This window comes from Phytophthora infestans, genomic scaffold, assembly GCF_000142945.1.
Source record: "Phytophthora infestans T30-4 supercont1.33 genomic scaffold, whole genome shotgun sequence".
NCBI classification, from domain to species: domain Eukaryota; phylum Oomycota; class Peronosporomycetes; order Peronosporales; family Peronosporaceae; genus Phytophthora; species Phytophthora infestans.
In genome coordinates, this window is record NW_003303726.1 from 407,564 (window position 1) to 431,822 (window position 24,259).

Sequence of the window (24,259 nt, forward strand, 5' to 3'; positions counted from 1 at the left end):
AGCTGTTCATGGGTGATAAATTACTAAGCTTGCTGTGAGTTACTTTCCAGCTTTGCGTTGTCATGCCCGACGTCGGGCACTCATGCATCGGAACACTGGAAGTAGGTTACTAGTTCTGACAGTGTGAAAGCATCGAGTTGGACCGAACATTTGTGCAGTGCGTGTTCTGTATTGTAGTAGCTGGGTACGAACAGCAGCGCAGTTACTGATCCGGTTGATGGAATGATGTGACTATAATGCCGTCGGAATCCAGCTTCACCTTTGCTCGTGAAGGGGCCACTATTGAGAGCTTCAACTTGGGTGTGGCATACACTGTGCTTAGCTTACGTTGAGACCCGGGTTTTGCTGGACTGAGAACCCAGCACCGATTTATACTGCGCGAAGTCGGACGCAGGATGCAAGACGAGATGGGGATTGCAGACCGGACCAAATCTGCTTATGCCGATAGAGCTGGGTTGCCTTCATATTTCTATCACAACCACATTTCTTTTTTTACACTCTGTCAAAACTGAAAAAACAATAAATTTAAAGATATAGAGATATAAAGTAAGAGAGGAACCTGCCAATGTGAGTGCGATCGGCGAGCATGTGCTCGCTGATAGACAGAGCCCAGTGCACGAACCCGGATGGGATGCCTGGCAAACCGTGGAAAACACAGTGGCTGAGTGGGTGGTCGGCGTCCACTCGCTCTCAGCCGCCGGTTGATCATTCGGCTTCATTTACGAATCGGCCTCGGAGGCAACAAGTGCCTCGAATCGCTGCAAGTTGCCTCCTGTAACTAAAGTCCCATCCCTAAAGCTGTGCCTCGCTCGGTACTACCGGACCGGTGTACCGGTACACTGTCCCAGCTCGGTAGTCATGCCTATCTCTGCATCCGGGTGAGTACTGCACATCGTGCCACACACACTTTACACACGCTAATTGTCCGTGTGGTTTTGTCACCTCTAGACTTCAACAATCGACTCAACCGACACACTCAAATTCTTCCAGTTGCCCATCGCCCAAGTGATGAATCCTCCAGTAGCGGTGGTCCAACTGCCTACGTCAAAACCTGTGCAATCCTCTGACAATCCTCACACAGTCCATGGTCTGTATCTTGTCGAAGTCTTTACAGTTGAGCTGGTGCTGTGGGAGCCGTTCTACTCGGTGCTCTCACTGTGGCACGTACATGTTCTACTCCATGACGGTGGCGAACACTGAAGCACCGACTGGCGGCTCGGAGACCAGTGTGTACATGCACACGGGGTCGTACGGCTCGGCCACGCGTACGTTGAACTCAACCTATTCTTGCTCGTGCGCTGCGGCCCACGTGATGTTCGTCGTGAAGACGAGCGAGTCGGAGAGGACGATGCTGGCTACGCAACTACTGAGTGGCCTGTACGTTATCCGGCTCGGCCAGACCAAGTACACCCCAAGCTCCGGTCATGGCGGTGCTGAGTCCTGTACTCCTCGTACTTGGATGTGTGCCGGAATGCTCGACGACGACAAGGTGGGGGCAGGTTGAAGACGGATCACCAGACGACAAAGAGCAACCAAGTACACACACTGGACGTGGTCGTGCACGCAGCATTTACCGTTGCCGCTGCTGGCCAGGTCTGGTGAGTAGGACGCTATGAGGGAATGCTGCTCTACGCTGCGTGGGCACAAAGTGGAGCGACGCGGAGAGCTTGGCGTCCTGAACACTGCGTCTGACCATCACACACATGAGCGAGATGCTGCCGGTTATTCACCCAGAAGAAGCTAGCTTCAGCCCCGTGTGTGACCATGCAAAAAGTGCATCGAGCTCTGCGTGTGGATGGCATGCTTCGCGTTGCTCTGCGTGCACAAGAAGACGCGGGTGCACAAGTGATGTTGGCGTTTGACTGCCAATGAGGACCGAATGCCGTGGTCGCGCCAGTCGAAAGCTGTCACTTAGAGCAAAGGTGTCGAGAGAGAGAACGAAGTTGGTCGTCTCGTTATTATCGCAAGACCAGGCTCGCTCTCTTGAAGACTGTCCGATGCAAATCGGACGCAGGACGAACAGGAGGCACGTCTCTGGGCGTTGTATCGGACACGTGCGGTGACGATTTGCCAGCTGCTAAAGAAGGGTCCACGATGCGTCCAAGGAGGACAGATGGTGGACTTTCCCTGAACAGCAAGAAATTAAAATTTTTGACATCCCCGAGCACAATTTTTCCGGAAGCTGAAAGAGTTGTCATTGAAAAGACCCGAGCGATGGAAGCCAGAAAACGCACAAAGTGCCGTGAGTGACAACTATGTGAAGTTAAACATGCGCAAATGCTTCAAACAGCTCCAGCACATAGTTCATCTTCTTCGACATCTTCTTCGACATCCACATCTCTTTTTGTGCCACGCAGAAGTGCTGTCAAAGCGTCAAATACTCCTGCTAAGTCTCAAAAAGATTCGAACTCTGGCACCGACGATGCTGCGTGGCTATTACGAGCGTTAGGCAAGAAGAAAAAGAAGAAAAGCAAGAATGCAGCGGAGACCAATGCAGTCAGAACCTCGGGAACCGAAACATCGGCGAAGCAGACGCAGCAGAAAGTAGAAAATGAGCGAAAAGTGGGCGTCATTGGGCTCTCCATGTCCGTGCAGGAACGTCAGCAGTTGTGGCGCAATGGGTCGACCAAGAAGCCTCTGGATGAAGCTGCAGAGCATACCAAACAGCAGGAACGAGAACGCCAGGAAACAGGCTTTGACCGGGTCTTCCAAGAAGTCTTCGGCAAGGATCAAGTGGGACAGAAAGGAGCGGACGAGGAAGAGATGGACAGCATCCTTGGCGCTGCTAAGGCGTCCTCTCTGGGACTCTCTACTACGACAGCGTCGTTGATGGCTACCAATGACGGCAACGCGAAGGAAACTACAGAAACAGGGAAACGCAGAGCTCCAGACGACGTAGAAGAAAACTCTTGGGGCTTTGCTTCGACTGAGAACAGTGCACTAAGTCTCGATGACTTTGACGCTGAAGAAGACAGTAACAATGTGGATTCTGGTGCCTTTAAAGCTGGAAACGCTGCAGGATTTGAGCGATGGAAGGCCGAGGACGCACAGAGAGCTGTGAGTGACAATTTTGTCAAGTTAAACATGCGCAAGCGCTTCAAAGGAAGTTCTGGACGTGCCAAGAAGCGTCCAGCTTATCTGCGAGCTCGGAATGAGAACTCACTGGACGAAGCTACTGGCGAGAAGTCGACAGGAATCGCGCCAGTTGTCGATGCCAATGGCAGTCAACAACGCAAGCTGGACAAGTCTTTGCTGGCTGACGACGGAGTGGACTTCATTGAGGAATGTCTGGAGGCGTTGGCCAAGGCGGAGAAGGCGCATGAGCTCACTAATCAGGCAACTGACTCGAAGTCCCCTAAGCAGGGATTGGAACCCCCGAGATGTCATCATGCGCTGGTCTGTCCGAGACGCATGTTGTGGCGGTCAAGTACGCGAGTCAACGAGCGGGTGGGGACCTGACGCTGGTGTCGCTAGCTCGAGATTGGCTCGAACGTCATCTCGACTTGAAGGCAGCTACCATCGAGACGTTCCTGACGCTGCTGGCACTGGAGACACAGCGAGAACGAGCTGTCAAGGAAGACAGGACAGGCCTACGTGTCACGCTGCAGCCTCAGAGTATGAGTCGATGCACGCTGCAGCTACTGGACTCACAGGCGAAGAAATTGGCGCCTCGCTCATGTGTGAAGATGTTGCTGGACGCTGCGCGACGCAAGGAGCTGCCTCATGGTCATGTTTCACATCGCAAGGACGGGTACTTGAGCTCCTGGACTGTAGACTTTCACTTGCACGAGACAGCGCAGTGGTACGCGCGTGTTGGCGGCAAGAAAGAAGGCTCTGTAACGCCTTTGGCGACTTCAGATGCGCAACAGGAGGGAGAGACGAACGCTGCTGCGGTGGCTGCAGCAACCAACGAACGGCGGATGCTACAGGAGCTGCGAGCTGCGCAACAGACTGGCCAGATCCAGCGCCTGACGCTGTCGCAGCCAGCGTTCCAGCTGCAGCTGAGCTGGCGAGTCGACGAGACCGAAGAGATGAAGACCGAGGCTGCGGAACGATGGACCGCCAGTCTGTACGCGAAGCACGAACACCTCGAGTCACGGCAGCTCGCTCGTCTTGCGCAGCTGTACAGTGCACTACACGCAGCTGCGCTGCCAGCGCCATCTCCGTCCAGACCGCACGACGAGAATGAAGAAGATCTTGAGAGTAAGGCCCTCGCTCTGGAGACAAAACTCGTGCACTACTTCGAGGACGAAGATAGTGACGAAGGAGAGGAAGACGAACGTTTACTACACAAGATGCTACGTCCTCTTACCGCATCTCTGATCGAGGCAATTGAGCGAGACACGAGCTCGCTGATACAGCTGCGTCTTGGTGGGAATCCGATGGAGGAAAGTAGTGCCGAGGACAGAGAGGAGATCATGTGGACGAGCTATGCGGTGGCCAAGGTGTTTCACGGGCTTACGACGCCGCAACTCCCGACACGACAGTGGCGCGACCACGTCTGCTGGCGTCGCTACTCCGACGTCGCCTTCGAGCGCATCGTACAGATTGCAAACAGAGTGTTAGTGGAGAATCAAGCTACAGCAAGTAAGGATTTAGCGTCTATAGAAGAATAAAGCTGTTCATGGGTGATAAATTACTAAGCTTGCTGTGAGTTACTTTCCAGCGCGCTTCGCGTAGTCATGCCCGACGTCGGGCACTCATGCATCGGAACACTGGAAGTAGGCTACTAGTTCTGACAGTGTGAAAGCATCGAGTTGGACCGAACATTTGTGCAGTGCGTGTTCTGTATTGTAGTAGCTGGGTACGAACAGCAGCGCAGTTACTGATCCGGTTGATGGAATGATGTGACTATAATGCCGTCGGAATCCAGCTTGTAGTAGCTTCACCTTTGCTCGTGAAGGGGCCACTATTGAGAGCTTCAACTTGGGTGTGGCATACACTGTGCTTAGCTTACGTTGAGACCCGGGTTTTGCTGGACTGAGAACCCAGCACCGATTTATACTGCGCGAAGTCGGACGCAGGATGCAAGACGAGATGGGGATTGCAGATGGACCAAATCTGCTTATGCCGATAGAGCTGGGTTGCCTTCATATTTCTATCACAACCACATTTCTTTTTTTACACTCTGTCAAAACTGAAAAAACAATAAATTTAAAGATATAGAGATATAAAGTAAGAGAGGAACCTGCCAATGTGAGTGCGATCGGCGAGCATGTGCTCGCTGATAGACAGAGCCCAGTGCACGAACCCGGATGGGATGCCTGGCAAACCGTGGAAAACACAGTGGCTGAGTGGGTGGTCGGCGTCCACTCGCTCTCAGCCGCCGGTTGATCATTCGGCTTCATTTACGAATCGGCCTCGGAGGCAACAAGTGCCTCAAATCGCTGCAAGTTGCCTCCTGTAGCTAAAGTCCCATCCCTAAAGCTGTGCCTCGCTCGGTACTACCGGACCGGTGTACCGGTACACTGTCCCCCACTTTTCCAGCTCGGTAGTCATGCCTATCTCTGCATCTGGGTGAGTACTGCACATCGTGCCACACACACTTTACACACGCTAATTGTCCGTGTGGTTTTGTCACCTCTAGACTTCAACAATCGACTCAACCGACACACTCAAATTCTTCCAGTTGCCCATCGCCCAAGTGGTGAATCCTCCAGTAGCGGTGGCCCAACTGCCTGCGTCAAGACCTGTGCAATCCTCTGACAATCCTCACACAGTCCATGATCTGTATCTTGTCGAAGTCTTTACAGTTGAGCTGGTGCTGTGGGAGCCGCTCTACTCGGTGCTCTCACTGTGGCACGTACATGTTCTACTCCATGACGGTGGCGAACACTGAAGCACCGACTGGCGGCTCGGAGACCAGTGTGTACATGCACACGGGGTCGTACGGTTGGGCACCGCGTACATTGAAGTCAACCTTTTCTTGCTCGTGCGCTGCGGCCCACGTGATGTTCGTCGTGAAGACGAGCGCGTCGGAGAGTACGATGCTGTCTACGCAACTACTGAGTGGCTTGTACGTTATCCGGCTCGGCCACATTAAGTACACCCCAAGCTCCGCTCATGGCGGTGCTGAGTCCTGTACTCCTCGTACTTGGATGTGTGCCGGAATGCTCGACGACGACAAGGTGGGGGCAGGTTGAAGACGAATCACCAGACGACAAAGAGCAACCAAGTACACACACTGGACGTGGTCGTGCACGCAGCATTAACCGTTGCCGCTGCTGGCCAGGTCTGGTGAGTAGGACGCTATGAGGGAATGCTGCTCTACGCTGCGTGGACACAAAGTGGAGCGACGCGGAGAGCTTGGCGTCCTGAACACTGCGTCTGACCATCACACACATGAGCGAGATGCTGCCGGTTATTCACCCAGAAGAAGCTAGCTTCAGCCCCGTGTGTGACCATGCAAAAAGTGCATCGAGCTCTGCGTGTGGATGGCATGCTTCGCGTTGCTCTGCGTGCACAAGAAGACGCGGGTGCACAAGTGATGTTGGCGTTTGACTGCCAATGAGGACCGAATGCCGTGGTCGCGCCAGTCGAAAGCTGTCACTTAGAACAAAGGTGTCGAGAGAGAGAACGAAGTTGGTCGTCTCGTTATTATCGCAAGACCAGGCTCGCTCTCTTGAAGACTGTCCGATGCAAATCGGACGCAGGACGAACAGGAGGCACGTCTCTGGGCGTTGTATCGGACACGTGCGGTGAAGATTTGCCAGCTGCTAAAGAAGGGTCCACGATGAGGAATTTACGTCCAAGGAGGACAGATGGTGGACTTTCCCTGAACAGCAAGAAATTAAAAAATTTGACATCCCCGAGCACAATTTTTCCGGAAGCTGAAAAGTTGTCATTGAAAAGACCCGAGCGATGGAAGCCAGAAAACGCACCAAGTGCCGTGAGTGACAACTATGTGAAGTCAAACATGCGCAAGTGCTTCAAACAACTCCAGCACCTAGTTCATCTTCTTCGACATCTTCTTCGACATCCACATCTCTTTTTGTGCCACGCAGAAGTGCTGTCAAAGCGTCAAATACTCCTGCTAAGTCTCAAAAAGATTCGAACTCTGGCACCGACGATGCTGCGTGGCTATTACGAGCGTTAGACAAGAAGAAAAAGAAGAAAAGCAAGAATGCAGCGGAGACCAATGCAGTCAGAACCTCGGAAACCGAAAAATCGGCGAAGAAGACGCAGCAGAAAGTAGAAAATGAGCGAAAAGTGGGCGTCATTGGGCTCTCCATGTCCGTGCAGGAACGTCAGCAGTTGTGGCGCAATGGGTCGGCCAAGAAGCCTCTGGATGAAGCTGCAGAGCGGACCAAACAGCAGGAACGAGAACGCCAGGAAACAGGCTTTGCCGGGTCTTCGGCAAGGATCAAGTGGGACAGAAAGGAGCGGACGAGGAAGAGATGGACAGCATCCTTGGCGCTGCTAAGGCGTCCTCTCTGGGACTCTCTACTACGACAGCGTCGTTGATGGCTACCAATGACGGCAACGCGAAGGAAACTACAGAAACAGGGAAACGCAGAGCTCCAGACGACGTAGAAGAAAACTCTTGGGGCTTTGCTTCGACTGAGAACAGTGCACTAAGTCTCGATGACTTTGACGCTGAAGAAGACAGTGACAATGTGGATTCTGGTGCCTTTAAAGCTGGAAACGCTGCAGAATTTGAGCGATGGAAGGCCGAGGACGCACAAAGAGCTCGGAATGAGAACTCACTGGACGAAGACGCTTTCCACCTCCTCATGTAGCCTCGCTAACGGGTCCATACGCATAGAGTCCGCAATGCGTCCGTAGAAGGTAGATACGGCCTTAGCCCCGACGCTCCAGAGCCATATTTTGGCCGACACCCCTGGTAGACAGGAATCGCGCCGGTTGTCGATGCCAATGGCAGTCAACAACGCAAGCTGGACAAGTCTTTGCTGGCTGACGACGGAGTGGACTTCATTAAGGAATGTCTGGAGGCGTTGGACAAGGCGGAGAAGGCGCATGAGCTCACTAATCAGGCAACTGACTCGAAGTCCCCTAAGCAGGGATTGGAACCCCCGAGATGTCATCATGCGCTGGTCTGTCAGAGCTTAAAAGTCAAGAAGAAGAACAAGAACCACGGTCGCAGATTCTTTGCCTGTCCGCTGAGTTTCGACGAAGGTCGCTGCGATTTCTTCCTCTGGGAAGACGACCACGTCCCGCTGGCGCTACAGACTCTCTTCACGGCGTCTTCTTCGACTCGGTTCAGTGAGTCAGCAGCTGAAGCAGAAGCTATTGAGTGCGTGCCCTTAGACATCGAGGCTTCCGAAGAAGAGCAGAGACGAGCGATGCTCACGAACTTGCGTCTGGTGTTCGGCCACGCCGAGTTCCGCTCTGGTCAGCAGTGGGCTATCTCGCGAGTGCTACGTCGGAAAGACACGCTACTGGTGCTGCCGACAGGTGCCGGTAAGTCTCTGTGCTACCAGTTCCCGGCACTCTTCCTCCCTGGCATTACACTCGTCATCTCTCCGTTGATCGCGCTGATGAACGACCAATACGAGAGTCTCCCTGCTGCGCTGAAGGCGCGTGCTGTGTGTCTCTCGGGCTCGTCCGACGCTACTTCCAAGGCGAAGCATGCGGCCTTTGTGCGTGATCTACTGGTAGACAAACTCTCCCTCATCTTCCTGTCGCCGGAGAAGGCTCTGGGCGCAGGAATGCAGGCACTGCTGGCCCTGCCTCGAGTTCGAGCGCGTCTGGCTCTGGTTTGCGTCGACGAGGCTCATTGTGTATCCGAGTGGTCTCATCATTTTCGACCGAGTTATCTGCGGCTAGCAGAGGTCTTCCGCCACGCTCAGTGCGTTCTCTGCGTGACTGCCACTGCCTCCAGACGCGTCGTACATGATGTTCTGCGTCAACTACGTTCACGTCGTCAATATCAAGTCGAAAGCCCTGAAAACGAAGACGAGATGGTGCTCCAGATGCCGTGGCAACGCAGAAACTTGGCGCTGGAGGTTCGATCTGTGCGCTCGAACGAGGAGAGACTGCGACATCTCGTGCACATTCTCCCCGAACTCAGCAGAGGCTCCAAAGGCGGTGGCGGTGTCATCGTGTACGTCCACCAGCAACGACAAACCGAGGAGTTGGCAGCTCTACTTCGAGAACAGCTGCCGTCTACGTGGCGGAGTTCGGGCAAAGTGCTGGCGTTCCATGCCGGCATGGCGTCTGACGCCAAGGAGAAGGTCCGCACTGGCTTCGCGAGAGGACGCGTGCGTGTGGTGGTGGCCACGGTGGCGTTCGGCATGGGGCATCGACAAGAAGAATGTGCGTGCAGTGGTGCACTTCCACATGCCCTCGTCCGTGGAGGCGTATGTGCAGCAAGTCGGACGAGCTGGTCGAGACGGGAAAGCGGCCCGCGCACTGCTGTATCTGCTGGACGAAGACGCGGTTCACTTCCGCTCGCTGCTCTTCTCGACGGCTCTGCATCGAGATCAGCTCCGACGATTGCTGTCATTGGTCTTCCAAGAGCAGACGAACGAGACGCATGTTGTGGCGGTCAAGTACGCGAGTCAACGAGCACGAGCGGGTGGGGACCTGACGCTGGTGTCGCTAGCTCGAGATTGGCTCGAACGTCATCTCGACTTGAAGGCAGCTACCATCGAGACGTTCCTGACGCTGCTGGCACTGGAGACATAGCGAGAACGAGCTGTCAAGGAAGACAGGACAGGCCTACGTGTCACGCTGCAGCCTCTGAGTATGAGTCGATGCACGCTGCAGCTACTGGACTCACAGGCAAAGAAATTGGCGCCTCGCTCATGTGTGAAGATGTTGCTGGACGCTGTGCGACGCAAGGAGCTGCCTCATGGTCATGTTTCACATCGCAAGGACGGGTACTTGAGCTCCTGGACTGTAGACTTTCACTTGCACGAGACAGCGCAGTGGTACGCGCGTGTTGGCGGCAAGAAAGAAGGCTCGGTGTAATGGATTCCGGGTTTTCCAGCTTGGATTTACCGCAGTGGAACTTCGAGCTGGTTGACAGACATCCAGATCTGGTGCTGAGCGGCGGGCTCAGTACCCGAGATGTCGACAGTGAAGATCACAGAAGTACCCGCATGTGTCCGAGTGGACAATGGGTACAGCTCTGTGATCTTGGTGAGCAAGTTGACTTATTAGGATTTAGTAAGCCCAACTGCATGTTTCCTTTGGTGCGTTGCATGTACATTCTCAGCAGTCTGTCCACGATAGTCCTCTCTCTCTTTGTATTCACCTTGGCGAGCACGGGCTGGTTAGCACCAGACTCACGGTTTTCCAAGGCACTCACTTTCCAATCTTCCAAGTCACCAACACATCAATACATTCGGCTACTATTTCGTGCGCATCGCTGTGTTGGAGTTTTGGTATTCGGACCCGGGAAACACTACAAAGAATTCTCTAGTAAGAATTACCACTGTTTGGCTGCCTACAGTGGAACCGAAGCCATATCTACTTAGACGAGGATCCTGATATCTCGATTGAAGACCGTCGTTGGACCCTCGAAGACCCAGCTGTGACCAGAATGGTGCGCGCTGCTGGAGTGGATGGACCCACTGGTGCCGTCCCGCTGTTTACGCCAATCTTGCCACCCATGATCGAGTCAGTCTCGCACGAGGCCCTTGTTCGATGGAAGCGGAAAAGACGCGACTACGAATCCAAGATGCAAGCCCGCTGTCGAGTGACTGGTGAAGACTACGAGGCAGTGGTGCAGAGTATCAAGGATTCTTTTCAACCTCAACTACTTGATGTATTCTGCGATCTACAGCTCAATGTGCAGTCGGTCGACGCTACGGAAGGCATGCTACTCGCAGAGATCGAGCACATAGTGAGCAGCATCAAGAACGACACGCTCCCCGACATCAAGGAGTTGTTTAAGCGGAAGCTGGTCATTAACCTACGTGAAAGCGATGTGAATGCTCGGTTGATGGACTACTACAAGACTTTCAACTCTATAGTGGATGAGAACGGTCTCACGGAATGCTTCAGCGGGCCCAATGGCACGAAAGAGAAGTGCAAGCGGCTGATCGCAAACCTGCTTCCCCAATCATTAAAGCAGGGAGTTAAGCAGTGCGTCCGTTTCACCCATGCGGAGGCTGCGAAGGACCCGAAGATTTTGTTTCGACTCATCCTGGAGAAGGCGAATGAGTTGGAGCGTCAACACGTGCGTCTGAAGCGAGAGAAGCGAGACGTAACTGGACAAATCAACGACAAACCGAAGTTCAATCAGTCAGACAAGAAGAAGCGTTGGGACCCCAAGCCGTCTGTCACCGCGAAAGCCAAAGGTGAAGCAGACCCCGAGTCCAAGCCTAAGTTTTTGTATTCCAAGACCAAGCCTACGACTTCTGGATCGACGAAACCTCCGCCAGGACCATGTCCGAAGTGCCAGGAGATGCACTGGTTGCGCGAGTGCACTCAAGCCTCTCGGCAGGAGAAAGAAGAGCTGTACAAGAAGATGCGTGATGGTCGTGGGAACAAGAAGGCGAAGCTGAAGCGACTTGGTGAATTACTTCCGTCTGCTGAACGTGTGGTGATGTTAAATGGCGTGCTAGAGCTGCCATATTGCCCTGATAGTGGGTCGGACTACACAGTTATTGGACACTCACACTGGGAGCAATTGAAGGCTCTGGACCCAAGTGTAACGACTGAGGAACTCGAGGTTCCAATCTTAAACCAGACATTTGGATCGACGACTGTGACGGCCAAATTGAAGGCCAAGTTGTATCTGATGTTACACACAGCCGCTGGACCCGTTGAGCCAATGAACATGGTGGACGTATTAGTGGTTGATATTGACGACGGAGAATTCATAGTGGGAAATGATCCATTAACCTCGCTAGGGATTGACGTCGACCGCCAGCTCGAACAACTAGCTACGCGCTGTGATGACGAAACCAGTGGTGACCCGATTGATCTGGAGGCAGATGAGATACCTGTGAACTTGGATGTTTCTGAGCCCAGTGGAGATGATGAAATTTTTGCCGCTGTGGAGCACCTGATTGATCGTGCATTGCAGAATGGATTTCCTGTGGAGTATGTGGAGAAATTGCGGACGACGGCGCACGCCTACGATATTTGGCGACTTGAACTCCGTGATGATTCCCCATCTAATGTGCCACCGCTGGAAGTACGACTGAAGGATGGGGCTCGTCCTACAAAGTGTAAGCCCCGTAAATATCCTCCGCACATCCGAAAGTTCTTACGTGAATTCAATGCTCGTCTTGTGGATTTAGGACTCGTCTACGAGAACCCCAAGAGTCGATGGGCGAGCCCCGTTCTGCCAGTCAAGAAGTCAGCTGACATTATGGACTTAAGGCAAACAACGGACTATCGAGCAAGGAATGAGCAGACTGAAGTGATGGCAGCTGTGATGCCGATTCTTTCATTAGTTTTGGAAAATGCACGTGATATGAAGCACTTTGGACTCTTTGACTTCCTTAAAGGTTTTTGGCAGTTGCCACTAGCTGAGCTCTGACAAGAATTCATGTCCTGCATGACTGATGAAAAGATTTTCACATACCCCAAGGATGCGCAGATGCAGCGATTCATTTCCAGAAGACGATGGAGGAGTGTTTCGCAAGTTTGCTGTATGAGCATCTCTTGATCTGGATCGATGATCTCTTGTTGTACGCTGATGACATTGAGGTGTATCTGAAGAAGCTAGCTGAGCTTTTCTCCTTGATGAATCAATTTGGAGCGTCAAGAAATCAAGTCTCTACCAGACAGAAGTAAAATGGTGCGGACGTGTGATCAATCACCAAGGTGTTCGACATGATCCAGCACGGATCGACATTTTACGATCGCTGCCGTACCCGACAACTGCTGGGGAGTTACAACAATTCGTTTGTGCGATTAACTGGATGCGAGAGAGCCTAGTGGATTTTGCTCGGAAGGTCGCGCCGCTCCAATGTAACGGGCCTGGGGTGTCCGTTACTTGCTTACACGTAGTGATGAGGAAGCGTACAAGTTCAGTGATACTGAAACCAAGTACTTAGTCTGAAGGAAAATTAACTCTGTTTTTATTTAGGTCCAGGGCAGCTTGCCCTGACCACTCAAATACACGTCAACTCCTTATTGGTTGATTATGGGTCTGGCTCCCCATATTTCAACCAATAAGGTGACGGCAGTTCAGCACACGCTACTCGTGTGCTGCTGCACCTACTTTTGTAATGCAAATCTACCTACTTATGTAATGGTGTGAACCACTACAAAGAACCTATAAAACTACCTACATATGCAACTTGGGAGAGCCCATTACATCACCCCCCTCTTAAGACAGCAATCACCTAACGGGGGTGCGCTTCGGAGAACAATCGGGAAAAACTGGGAAATGGCGGAGAAGAGAACGCTTGAGAACATGACGGGCGGGAGCTCCTGCGAAGCCCAGGAGCAGCACAATACAACTTGCGCGGACGAGAACAACATGGCGCAGCAGACGGGGGCGGCGAACCAGGCAGGAAGCGGAACAACGCGGACGGCTCCAGCGTCGGCGACGACGCTGAACAATGGGTGGACCGCTGATATCGCACCTGAGAGCGTGAGTCGACTTGGGGTTCGGCCCGGCGTATTGAACGAGGGATATGAAGCCGTGGGCGCTGTACGACATGTCCGGGGCGGTGACCCCGGACGCGTTGGACACCTTGCAGGACCACTTTCGGCGCTTCAGGCGTCTCCGGAACAAAACACTCGACGGCGCGACGTACGAAGCTTTGCAGAGATCATGGTGCGCATTCATCCGACGGTGGAATCGGATGCATGAGGCTGGAGAAAGTGTCGTCGGCTGGCTCGGTGATCGCGAAGCCCTACAAGCCGAGCATTCACTCGGTGATCTGCGCCTGAAAGTCTGCGACGACGCTTGGACCGAAGACCGTTTGTGCTATGTCAACGTACGCGAAGGTTGCAGTTCGTGTGACATCGGGCGACGCCCGACGCAAGCTGAGTGGGATCAGCATATTGTCGAGTATCCGCTCATGCCGACCGAGCACGCTTGGATCGAGAAGTATAAGCGCTCACTCTCCGAGTTCACCCAAGCGGCTATTCGCGGCGGCTCGCGCCGACAGCGTTCGCGACGGAGCCCGTCTCCTGCGCATTCGACGTCTCGAAGGGCACGTAGTCGATCGCCGCGAGGTCGCTCGCGGCCGCGTTTGACTCGAGGCTGGAGTCGTAGTCGTGGACGACATCAGGAACGTCACGAAGCAAGTTGGCGCGAGGCTCCCACGTATCATCAGCAGGTTGAAACCCGAGCCATCGTACCTTATACTTCCGCGCGGCGGGAGCCGCGTGTTGAGCTGACGACTTGGTCGAGTGACGCGCGCGGGGAGGATCTTCGTGATCAACAATACGGTCCACAATCCAGCACGTATCTCCATTCGAGTCAACGATGGGCGGAGGACCGTCGCGGTGGAATTCGACGCGACCTGGTTGACCAGGACGACGTTGAGCAGGCGCTGAACACTTCTCGGCACGCACAGGAGGAGGCCGAGCGGGCGGCTGAGAGCTCTCGGAACGCCGAGGCGACGGCGAGTAGTCTGCGGCAGTCGAATCGTGAGCTCTTGCAGCGACTGCGTAGTCTGGAGGCGCAGGTGTTTGGCGGACCGAGGGGTGGAGCTCTTCCGCGCGAGCGGGGAACTGGGACAGATGGGACGCTGGCTCGACAGGCTCATCGCGAGGGCCGCTCAACGCATGCTCCTGCTCCGCCTCCGGGATCATCGCGGGAAGATACTTCTTAAGTCGCCCGACGTAGAACGTCGGGTGTAGTCGTAGCGACGTAGGAATGTCTAGCGTGTAGGCATCACCCATAACTCGTAGTACTTGGAATGGCCCAATGTAGCGCGGCGCGAGTTTGCTCGCGCCTAGGTTCGTAATAGCAGAGGTACGAATTCCATCCGTTGAGAGTAATACCCGCTCACCAATCTTGAATGCACTTGTGTTCTTGCGGCCACGTTTGTCAGCGTTTTCCTTCTGCTTGTCAACCGCGAGTTGTAGCGCGTCACGGACGAATCGGGTAACCGATTGGCGATGAAGGACAAAGTCGGATACCGCTGCCTTGTCAGCGGGTCGTGCTGGGGGTTTCGGCGCGTAGTTAGCCACAGTCGAGTGTGGCTGTGCTGGAGCGATCAGCGTTCGGTGTGTCCAATCAACTAACGGCGACGACGTGGATTGCGCGGGTGCGAGGATCTTCTTCGACTGTAAACGCGTCACCGCGTTGATATCTACTGCAGGAGTAGCTGAACTCGTAGACGGCAGAACCGTTGTCTCACCGGAAACCGGTGGTTGAACCAGTATCGGAACCGGTTGGGCAGGGTTATCACATTCCTCCCCCTCCAGAGTGAAGCCATCAGTCGCCGTGGGTTGGCCCACAGCAAGTTGTGCGGGGACACGTGGATGACGCGCGTTGTTGACAAAAAACGGAGTCAATCCCGTCGACGCGTGCTCGGCATTGTTGAGTGCAAACTCCGCAAGAGGCAGGAAGGAACTCCAGTTCTCGAAGGACGGGGCATAGCTGCGCAGAACATCTTCTAGCACGCGGTTGACGCGTTCCGTTTGCCCGTCAGTCTCCGGGTGCGCCGCCGTCGACATGAGGAGTTTGGTGCCCAGGAGGTCGAAGCGTTTCGTCCAGAACGCCGATGTGAATCGGGGATCGCGGTCAGAGACGATTGATTCAGGAAGGCCGTGATGTCGGAAGACAGCGTCGATGAAGAGCACCGCGGTATCGGCCGCGGTGATTGAGTCCGGAACCGAAACGAGATGGCACATCTTGCTAAAGCGATCCACGAAGACCAGAACACCAGTACGACCGTCAGTATCGGGTGGGAGACCGAATATGAAGTCCATTGACACAGAGCGCCACGCCTCTGTCGCCAGAGGGAGAGAACGCAGCGGAGCTTGCGATGACGGTGACGGCTTAACGCGTTGACAAGTTTCGCAGGAGCGGACCCACTTGCGCACCCACTTGTATAGGTGAGGTCGCGGGATACCGCTGCGAAAGTCTTCTCACGGCCCAAGTGGCCACCCACTGGAGCGTCATGGAATTCGTGTATAATTCTTGCGCGTAGATCGGGGTCGTTGGGGACAACGACGCGAGGAGCATCGAATCGATCGATACTGTACATCAGTAGATCACCGTCAAGTTGGTATCTGTGAATCTGGTCGCGCGTGGAGCGGCTCAGTGTCTTTAGCGTGGCCTCACTTGGTGTGCGAAGGTGTTCCAGGATACCGGCATATATCGAGTCATCTCGATACGCGGCAGAGATCTCTTCCCGCAGGGGAAGTATTGGAGATACCGCCGTCATCAGGTTCACACCTGTAACCACACATGTGGCGCAGTCCAATTCGTCGTCGTCCGCGTCTTCAAGTGACTGACGACCCAAATCTCGGCGTGGATCGTAATCGGGGCGCCGAGATAGGGTATCCGCAAGGATGTTATTCTTGCCTGGCTTGCAGTGAACGACGAAGTTGTACTCGGAGAAGAATGACAGCCATCGTGCCATGCGCTGAGAGATATGAGGGCTCTTCGTCGCTGTTCGCAGCGACGCGTGATCTGTGTAGATCGCGAATGTCTGCTCACCGAGTAAGTACACTCTGAATTTGATCAGTGCGTAGCGCATCGCAAGGAGTTCCTTGTCGTGGACCGGATAATTCTTCTCAGCGGGCTTCATCTGTGTGGATTGGTAGCTCACGACGCGTTCGCGACCTTCGTCGTCGAACTGCATCAGTGCACAGCCGATGGCGAAGTCGCTCGCGTCGCAAACAACGTGGAATGGCTTTGCATCATCTGGAAGCGCCAGGATTGGGGCCTCCGCCAAGCTTTTCTTCACTGCATTAAAGGCTGACTGATGTTCGGGAATCCACGACCACGTGATGTCTTTCTTCAGCAATGAAGACAATGGCTGGATCAGACCAGCATAATTTTTCGTGTACTTGTGGAGATAATTTGCGAGGCCAAGCCACTGACGCAATTCAGTCTGATTCTGCGGCGTGGGCCACGCACAAATGGACGAGACCTTCTCAGGATCCGCTCGGACACCATTTTTGCTCACATAACAGCCAAGCACCGGAATCTCCGGGGCACAGAAGATGCACTTCTTCAAGTTCGCGTACAGTTTGTTTTCGTGCATGACTTGGAACACTTGTCGTAAGTGATTTAAGTGAGCTTCTGTGGCGCTGAGATCGCCCTCAGCGCGGCTGTGAACGAAGATGTCAACGAAGTAGCTCGGAGCGAAGTCGCGAAGTGGGCGCAGAACGTGGGAAACCATGCGATTGAACGTGGCTGGTGCGTTTTTCAGGCCCTGCGGCATGACAAGCCACTCCCACAGCATCCCGCTGGGAGTGCTCACCGCTGTGAGCGGGACGTCGCTGAGTCGCATCAAGATCTGATAGAAGCCATCGGTCAGGTCGATGGTGCTGAAAATAACACTGCGGCCCATGGTGTCAAGTACCATATCCTTCCGAGGGATCGGCGTTTGTGCTGGAATGGTGGCGTCGTTTAGCTTGTTAAAAGCGTGAACAATGCGCCAACCACCCGTGGCCTTCTTCACGCAGAACGTCGGACTCGAGTGTGGCGAGGTACTCTCGCGCACGTGACCCGCTTTGCGGCGGCTCTCGAAGAAGTCGTCAATGGCTTTAACCTGATCGCGTGGGAGGGGCCACTGTCGCGTCACACAGTACTTGGAACCCGGCGTGAGATCAATCTCATGGCGAATGCCTCTGTCAGCAGGGAGCTCAGCTGGAATCTTGTCGGGAAAAACATCCGCGAACTCGCGGACGGTGTCGTATACTGGATTGCCCGAGTCGCGGAGTGACTCCCATGACTGGGCAGCGAAGCGCTCTTTGCGCGCCAACTTCGGCTCAGCGTTCTTTGGACGAAGTGGAAGATTGTCGGTAGCGACCGTGTGGATCTCTTCCGCCGAGGCAGACTCGGTGATCAAGCAGACCTGCTCGATGTCTCCTGACTTCAGATCGCGCAGAAAATGCTTCCAGGAAAGACCCGGAAGGCGTGTCATGGAAGAAGCTTCGCGAGGTGGGCTCTCAATGTCAAGTGTGCGTGAGCGAACGACGCCTCCTTCCACGTGTTCCAGGACGTGTATGGACTCATTCACTGCGATATCGGCGGTGGGCTGACCACGTCGCTTAAGGCGGCGTCGCTTGGATTTCTTCTTGCGGCGTCTCGAACCGCTGCTCGAGACAGAAGACTCGCTATCGCTGGACGAGGGATCACCCCCCTCTAGACACGGAGGGGCACCATCAACCGTGTCGGTAGTGCGCGGGAGCTCTCGATGCTCGACCGCGCCATCGACTGGCGAGAGCCCCTGCTCGATCGCCGTCGTAGCCGGTGGGAGTGTCAACTGCTCGACCACCGCTGTGGATGACGGGAGCTCCAACTGCTCGACCGCCGAATCGCGTTGCGGGAACCTCTGCTCAACCGCTAGAGTGTTTTGCGGGAACCCATGCTCAACCGCCTTGGTGTGTTGCGGGAACCCATGCTCGACCGTCGTGTTGCGTGACGGGAACTCATGCTCGACCGTCGTGTTGCGTGACGGGAACTCATGCTCGACCGCCGTGTTGCGTGACGGGAACTCATGCTCGACCGCCGTGTTGCGTGACGGGAACTCATGCTCGACTGCTCGGATTGCGGGAGCCCCTGCTCTACCGCCAAAGTGTTAACAACCTCGCTTCGCAGCGAGGGGTTTTCGCGCAACAGCGCTGTGCAAGACAAACCCCCAGAGGGGGCCATCGCTCGCTCTCTGCTCAACCTGCATTGTGGACAACCGGTCCACGACCCTGACATGGGGCCAGTCCTTCTGGGCAACCAGGAGGTGTGTGAACACCTCACTCACATCGAAGCCAGAGCGGTGTTTAACCGACCGAGCCAACCAGTCAATCTCTGGTTGATATCGTGACAACCACGGGATACCCAAGATGCAGTCGAACGCGTAGTTCATCTCAATCACGAGGAAGTCGTCGTTGCTGCGGAAGCCGTCGAATGTGTATGGCAACGTGATTTCGCGCCGCGCAACGCGGCGTGGCTTTCCGTCAGCAAGTTTGACGACGACCTGACCTCGACCATCACGGACTGCGATCTCTCTTGGAAGCATCGATAAGCACGATTCGCGAAAGAAGTTATTCGACGCTCCTGAGTCCAGGAGCGCGCGAAGTGGTCGCCGGGCGCCGGCGACATAAGACTGACGATGATCAGCCTCGAGTCGCCCGACGTGGTGGTGGCATTAAAGTGTGCGTGGAGCACAGGAGAGCTAGAAGGTTGGGTAGCCACCGGGGGGCCCGGACCTCCATTCCAGCCAGTAGGGCGCCCCGCACCTACTGGCCCTGACCGTTTTTTGACTGAACGGCAGGTGAGACTTCAGCGGTGTGCGCGAGTACCGGCGCTGGCGCGCGGCATTCCGCCGCGCGATGACCGATCTTCCGGCAGCGGAAGCAAGTGAGCGGGCGATTAGGACGGCCGTTGGGCCCACGAGAAGTCGACTGACGATGATTATTCGATGCGTCAATCGCGTCGATCTCCATGGGCTCGGGGGCTGACTCACGAGCTGCCGTTGACATCGCGCGCGCGTAAGACGCCGCCACAACGTAGTCTTCGCGTAGCGCGAGGGCGAATGCTTCCTCGAGAGAGGAAGGTTCCGCTCGGGTCAGACAGTACCGTGTCATGCCTTCACGCATGCCGAATACGAATACATGGACCTGCGATGCTGCGTCAATCGGATTTGTCACGATGCATGACGCGAGGTGGCGAGTCTTTTGAACGTAGTCGCGCATAGTCATTTTGCCTTGACGAAGGGCGAAGAACTCGGCACGCACGCGGGATTCGTCTTGATGTGGCTCGAACGCGAGCCTGAGATCTTTCTGGAGAGACTCCAGAGTGGGGAATGCGTCGTGATCAACGACAAGTTTACCGAGGGCCCATTCCTTGGCCTTCCCGGACAACCGGGACAATAAGAAATTGACCTCTGTCCCTTGCGCTTCGATCATTCTCGAAGCAATCGCGATGTCGACCTCGCGAAACCACCGGTTCAGCGGGAGGCGATTCGCTCCTTCACCGGAGTAGGTAGACGTCTCTAGCTTCACGACATCATTTTTCGAGGAACGCGCGGGAGTTGTTGCTCGCCGATTCGCATCGGCTAGCTCGCGTTCCATGAACTCTTGGGCTGCTTGGCTTTGTTGGTCGGACGTCGCTGAGCTCAGCAGCGACGCGATTACAGCCTCACCAGACACCGCCGCGAGGCGGTGAAGGGCTTCCCACTCGACACGAGTGAGATGAGGGAAAGCCGCATGTGTCAGGGTCGGCCCTGGAGTTTCAGACGTCATACCTTGGCTCATCGTGAACTTGGTCATGGGAAGGACTCCAAAGTGCTACCAGGTGTAACGGGCCTGGGGTGTCCGTTACTTGCTTACACGTAGTGATGAGGAAGCGTACAAGTTCAGTGATACTGAAACCAAGTACTTAGTCTGAAGGAAAATTAACTCTGTTTTTATTTAGGTCCAGGGCAGCTTGCCCTGACCACTCAAATACACGTCAACTCCTTATTGGTTGATTATGGGTCTGGCTCCCCATATTTCAACCAATAAGGTGACGGCAGTTCAGCACACGCTACTCGTGTGCTGCTGCACCTACTTTTGTAATGCAATTCTACCTACCTATGTAATGGTGTGAACCACTACAAAGAACCTATAAAACTACCTACATATGCAACTGGGGAGAGCCCATTACATCCAACGCCGTCTCGATGAAGCCCTTGCGAGCACAAGGCGTACACGACGCGCCGCAGCGGGAATTGAGATCAAGTTGAACGAGGAGGGACGGCAAGCTTTCGACCAAGTGAAGGAGTTGTTGGCGACGTCGACAACAATGAATTTTCCCGACGATAACGCCACGACGTGCCTATTCACAGACGCAAGCTATCGTGACCCAAGTGAAGGAGTACGACCCGAAGCGGCCAGTCACCGAGCAGCAGCACCGCCTCATCCAGTGCATGAGCGGGACTTTCACTGGCAGCCAGTTGAACTGGACTGTCATCGAAAAGGAAGCCCTGCCAATTGTATTGGCCTGTGAGAAGATGGACTATTTGCTGCTACGGCCTCAACCATTTCAAATGTTTTGTGATCATAGAAATTTGATCCATGTTTTCGCGCCACACGAAAGTGTCAAGAAGTACGTGAAAGGCAAGCTTCTCAGGTGGGCGATGAAACTCATGAATGTCAGGTACATCATCGAACATGTACCAGGTCCTGACAATGTATGGGCCGACATGATCTCGCGATGGGCCGGAAATCACACTCCAGTGGCTATAATGAAACGTATTAAAGCTGTACGGCAGCAAACGGCACCAACCAAGGTGAGACTCCGACCACTGGACGATGAAGATTTCGTTTGGCCAACATTGGAGGAACTTTCTACTGTTCAAGCTCAGTACGAGCGACCGGCAGGGTCGTCAACTACAGAAGACGGAACGATTACACTAAAAGGGCGCATTTGGGTGCCTTCGGAAGCTTCCGAGTTGATCCAGCGACTATGCATTGTCGCGCATTGTGGAGCCCAAGGCCACCGAGGCCAGAAGGCTATGATCACTCACCTCAAGCGACTTTTTGTGATTGACAACGTTGCAGTTATCGTGAAGAAATTCGTGAAAGATTGTTTGCTGTGCCTGCATTGTCGAGGGGGGGAAATTATCCCACGTCCGTGGGGCGAAGTGATCGACTGCAGTACACGCAACCAAGTCTTACATTTTGATTTTCTCTCTATGAGACCAAGTTATGGAGATAGCAAATATATCCTGGTCTTGAAGGACCACGCTACTCACTACTGTGAGTTAGTCGTGGTAGACACGGCTGACAGCAGAGTGACGGTGGAAGCTCTGTTAGCATGGCACTCGAGGTTCGGCATTCCGCCGGAGTGGATGTCGGACCAAGGCACGCACTTCAAGAATGAAGTGGTGGCGGAGTTGAGCCGCAGACTACGGACGCAGCAGACGTTCACACCAGCATACTGTCCATGGATTAATGGATCAGTCGAGAGAGTTAATCGGGACATTCTTCAAGTCGTCAGGGCAATGATTATCACGTACAAGATAAGTCAGAAGGATTGGGTATATCTGGTTCCGATGGTGCAGGCAAATCTAAATCACACTGCTGTGCCATCCCTCGGAAACCATTCCCCATTGGAGCTTTTCACTGGACTGCAGAACCCAACTCCCTTACGTGAATTTTATCTTCCTGATGGCAACAACTTGCAGACGATTCCTGAATCTGAGGAGATCGATGGATATCTAGCCGAGCTACGGGGAAGTATCCAGGCCATGCATAGTGCAGTGGAGGACCAGCGATTGAAGCAGCGTCTTTTAAACAAGAAGCGCGAACGTGGCGAGAATATGGTGAGCTTTTCTGTCGGCGATTTCGTTCTTCGTTCTCGAGTTGATGAGAAGCACAAGAATAAACTACAAGTGACGTGGGTTGGCCCATACCGAGTGATACGCGCTGATGCTCATTCATTCCGATTACAGCATTTAGTCACAGGCGACGAAATGGATGTACATGCGTCGAGACTGAAGATGTATGTGGATGAAAGTTTGGAGGTAACAGACGAGCTGTTAGAACACGTATCATCTCAAGGCATCGTGTTATCTGTCGATAAACTGAAGGGTCATCAGTGGAACAACGAGATTAAGGATTTCGAGATACAAGTTGGATGGAAGGGCTTACAACCCATCGAGGATTCGTACGAGCCGATGTCGGACCTCGCGAAAGAGATTCGTGTCCTGGTGGAGAGCTACGTGAAGCAGTCAGACGACCAAGAACTTCGGAAGGCCTGGGACAAGATACATCCAAGTGGAGACCAGCGGCAGGTTGGCTCTTCAGATGCCAGTGTTGATCAGCAGCAGGCTGACTCAACTGCTCCGGGTTCCGGTGGCGTTCGTGGTAAGCGTCCAGCAAGACGACGACACACGGGCAGGAAGCGACGACGATCTACACAGGAGCAGAGCATTCAGCAGAATGAAACTATCCTCGGTGAGGGTAGTGCTCCACGAGGAGTACAGTCAAGTTTGGGGCAGGCCGCGACTGGGTTGGACAGGGAACACGGACTGGACCAACCTGTAGGACGCCAAACTCGGTCAATGGCCGCAAGTGCAGGAGTCACAGCGACACCTCGCAGGATTTCGAGCCGATCTACACGACGTCGTAGGGACCGTGGCCAGCGCAGCTAGTCATGCTGTTGTCGGTGACCGACTGAGTAGAGCGGTGAACCAAGCTTCGGGGGCTGTGTAATGGATTCCGGGTTTTCCAGCTTGGATTCACCGCAGTGGAACTTCGAGCTGGCTGACAGACATCCAGATCTGGTGCTGAGCGGCGGGCTCAGTAATCGAGAGATGTCGACAGTGAAGATCACAGAAGTACCCGCATGTGTCCGACGGCATTCCTCTGTGGACAATGGGTACAGCTCTGTGATCTTGGTGAGCAAGTTGACTTACCAAGATGTATTAGGATCTAGTAAGCCCAACTGCATGTTTCCTTTGGTGTGTTGCATGTACATTCTCAGCAGTCTGTCCACGATAGTCTGCCTCTCTCTCTTTGGGCTCACCTTGGCGAGCACGGGCTGGTTAGCACCAGACTTACGGTCTCCCAAGGCACTCACTTTCCAATCTTCCAAGTCACCAACACATCAATACATTCGGCTACTATTTCGTGCGGGTTGGCCCCCGCATCGCTGTGTTGGAGTTTTGGTATTCGGACCCGGGAAACACTACACTCGGTAACGCCTTTGGCGACTTCAAATGCGCAACAGGAGGGAGAGACGAACGCTGCTGCGGTGGCTGCAGCAACCAATGAACGGCGGATGCTACAGGAGCTGCGAGCTTCGCAACAGACTGGCCAGATCCAGCGCCTGACGTTGTCGCAGCCAGCGTTCCAGCTGCAGCTGAGCTGGCGAGTCGACGAGACCGAAGAGATGAAGACCGAGGCTGCGGAACGATGGACCGCCAGTCTATACGCGAAGCACGAACACCTCGAGTCCCGACAGCTCGCTCGTCTTGCGCAGCTGTACAGTGCACTACACGCAGCTGCGCTGCCAGCGCCATCTCCGTCCAGACCGCACGACGAGAATGAAGAAGATCTTGAGAGTAAGGCGCCGCTCTGGAGACGAAACTCGTGCACTACTTCGAGGACGAAGATAGTGACGAAGGAGAAGAAGACGAACGTTTACTACACAAGATGCTACGTCCTCTTACCGCATCTCTGATCGAGGCAATTGAGCGAGACACGAGCTCGCTGA

At 54.3% G+C, this 24,259-nt stretch overlaps 3 protein-coding genes across 3 annotated transcripts; all 3 read left to right on the forward strand.

The window, feature by feature from the left end:
• Positions 1-1,180: 1,180 nt before the first annotated feature.
• PITG_14827 (uncharacterized protein) lies at positions 1,181-4,616 on the forward strand (the record flags this gene model as incomplete). The annotated part of the gene is made up of 5 exons (XM_002898983.1): positions 1,181-1,489; positions 1,519-1,598; positions 1,974-2,242; positions 2,402-3,427; positions 3,475-4,616. 5 exons carry the CDS (start codon positions 1,181-1,183, stop codon positions 4,614-4,616), a joined length of 2,826 nt encoding a protein of 941 aa, XP_002899029.1.
• Positions 4,617-6,861: 2,245 nt separating this feature from the next.
• On the forward strand, positions 6,862-9,933 carry PITG_14828 (ATP-dependent DNA helicase, putative; the record flags this gene model as incomplete). Its single annotated transcript, XM_002898984.1, has 5 exons — positions 6,862-6,889; positions 7,049-7,367; positions 7,406-7,616; positions 7,941-9,276; positions 9,866-9,933. 5 exons carry the CDS (start codon positions 6,862-6,864, stop codon positions 9,931-9,933), a joined length of 1,962 nt encoding a protein of 653 aa, XP_002899030.1.
• Positions 9,934-10,507: 574 nt separating this feature from the next.
• Positions 10,508-11,156, forward strand: PITG_14829 (uncharacterized protein; the record flags this gene model as incomplete). The annotated part of the gene is made up of 4 exons (XM_002898985.1): positions 10,508-10,756; positions 10,826-10,995; positions 11,054-11,056; positions 11,120-11,156. The coding sequence occupies 4 exons, from the start codon at positions 10,508-10,510 to the stop codon at positions 11,154-11,156; spliced, it is 459 nt and encodes a 152-aa protein (XP_002899031.1).
• Positions 11,157-24,259: the final 13,103 nt, after the last annotated feature.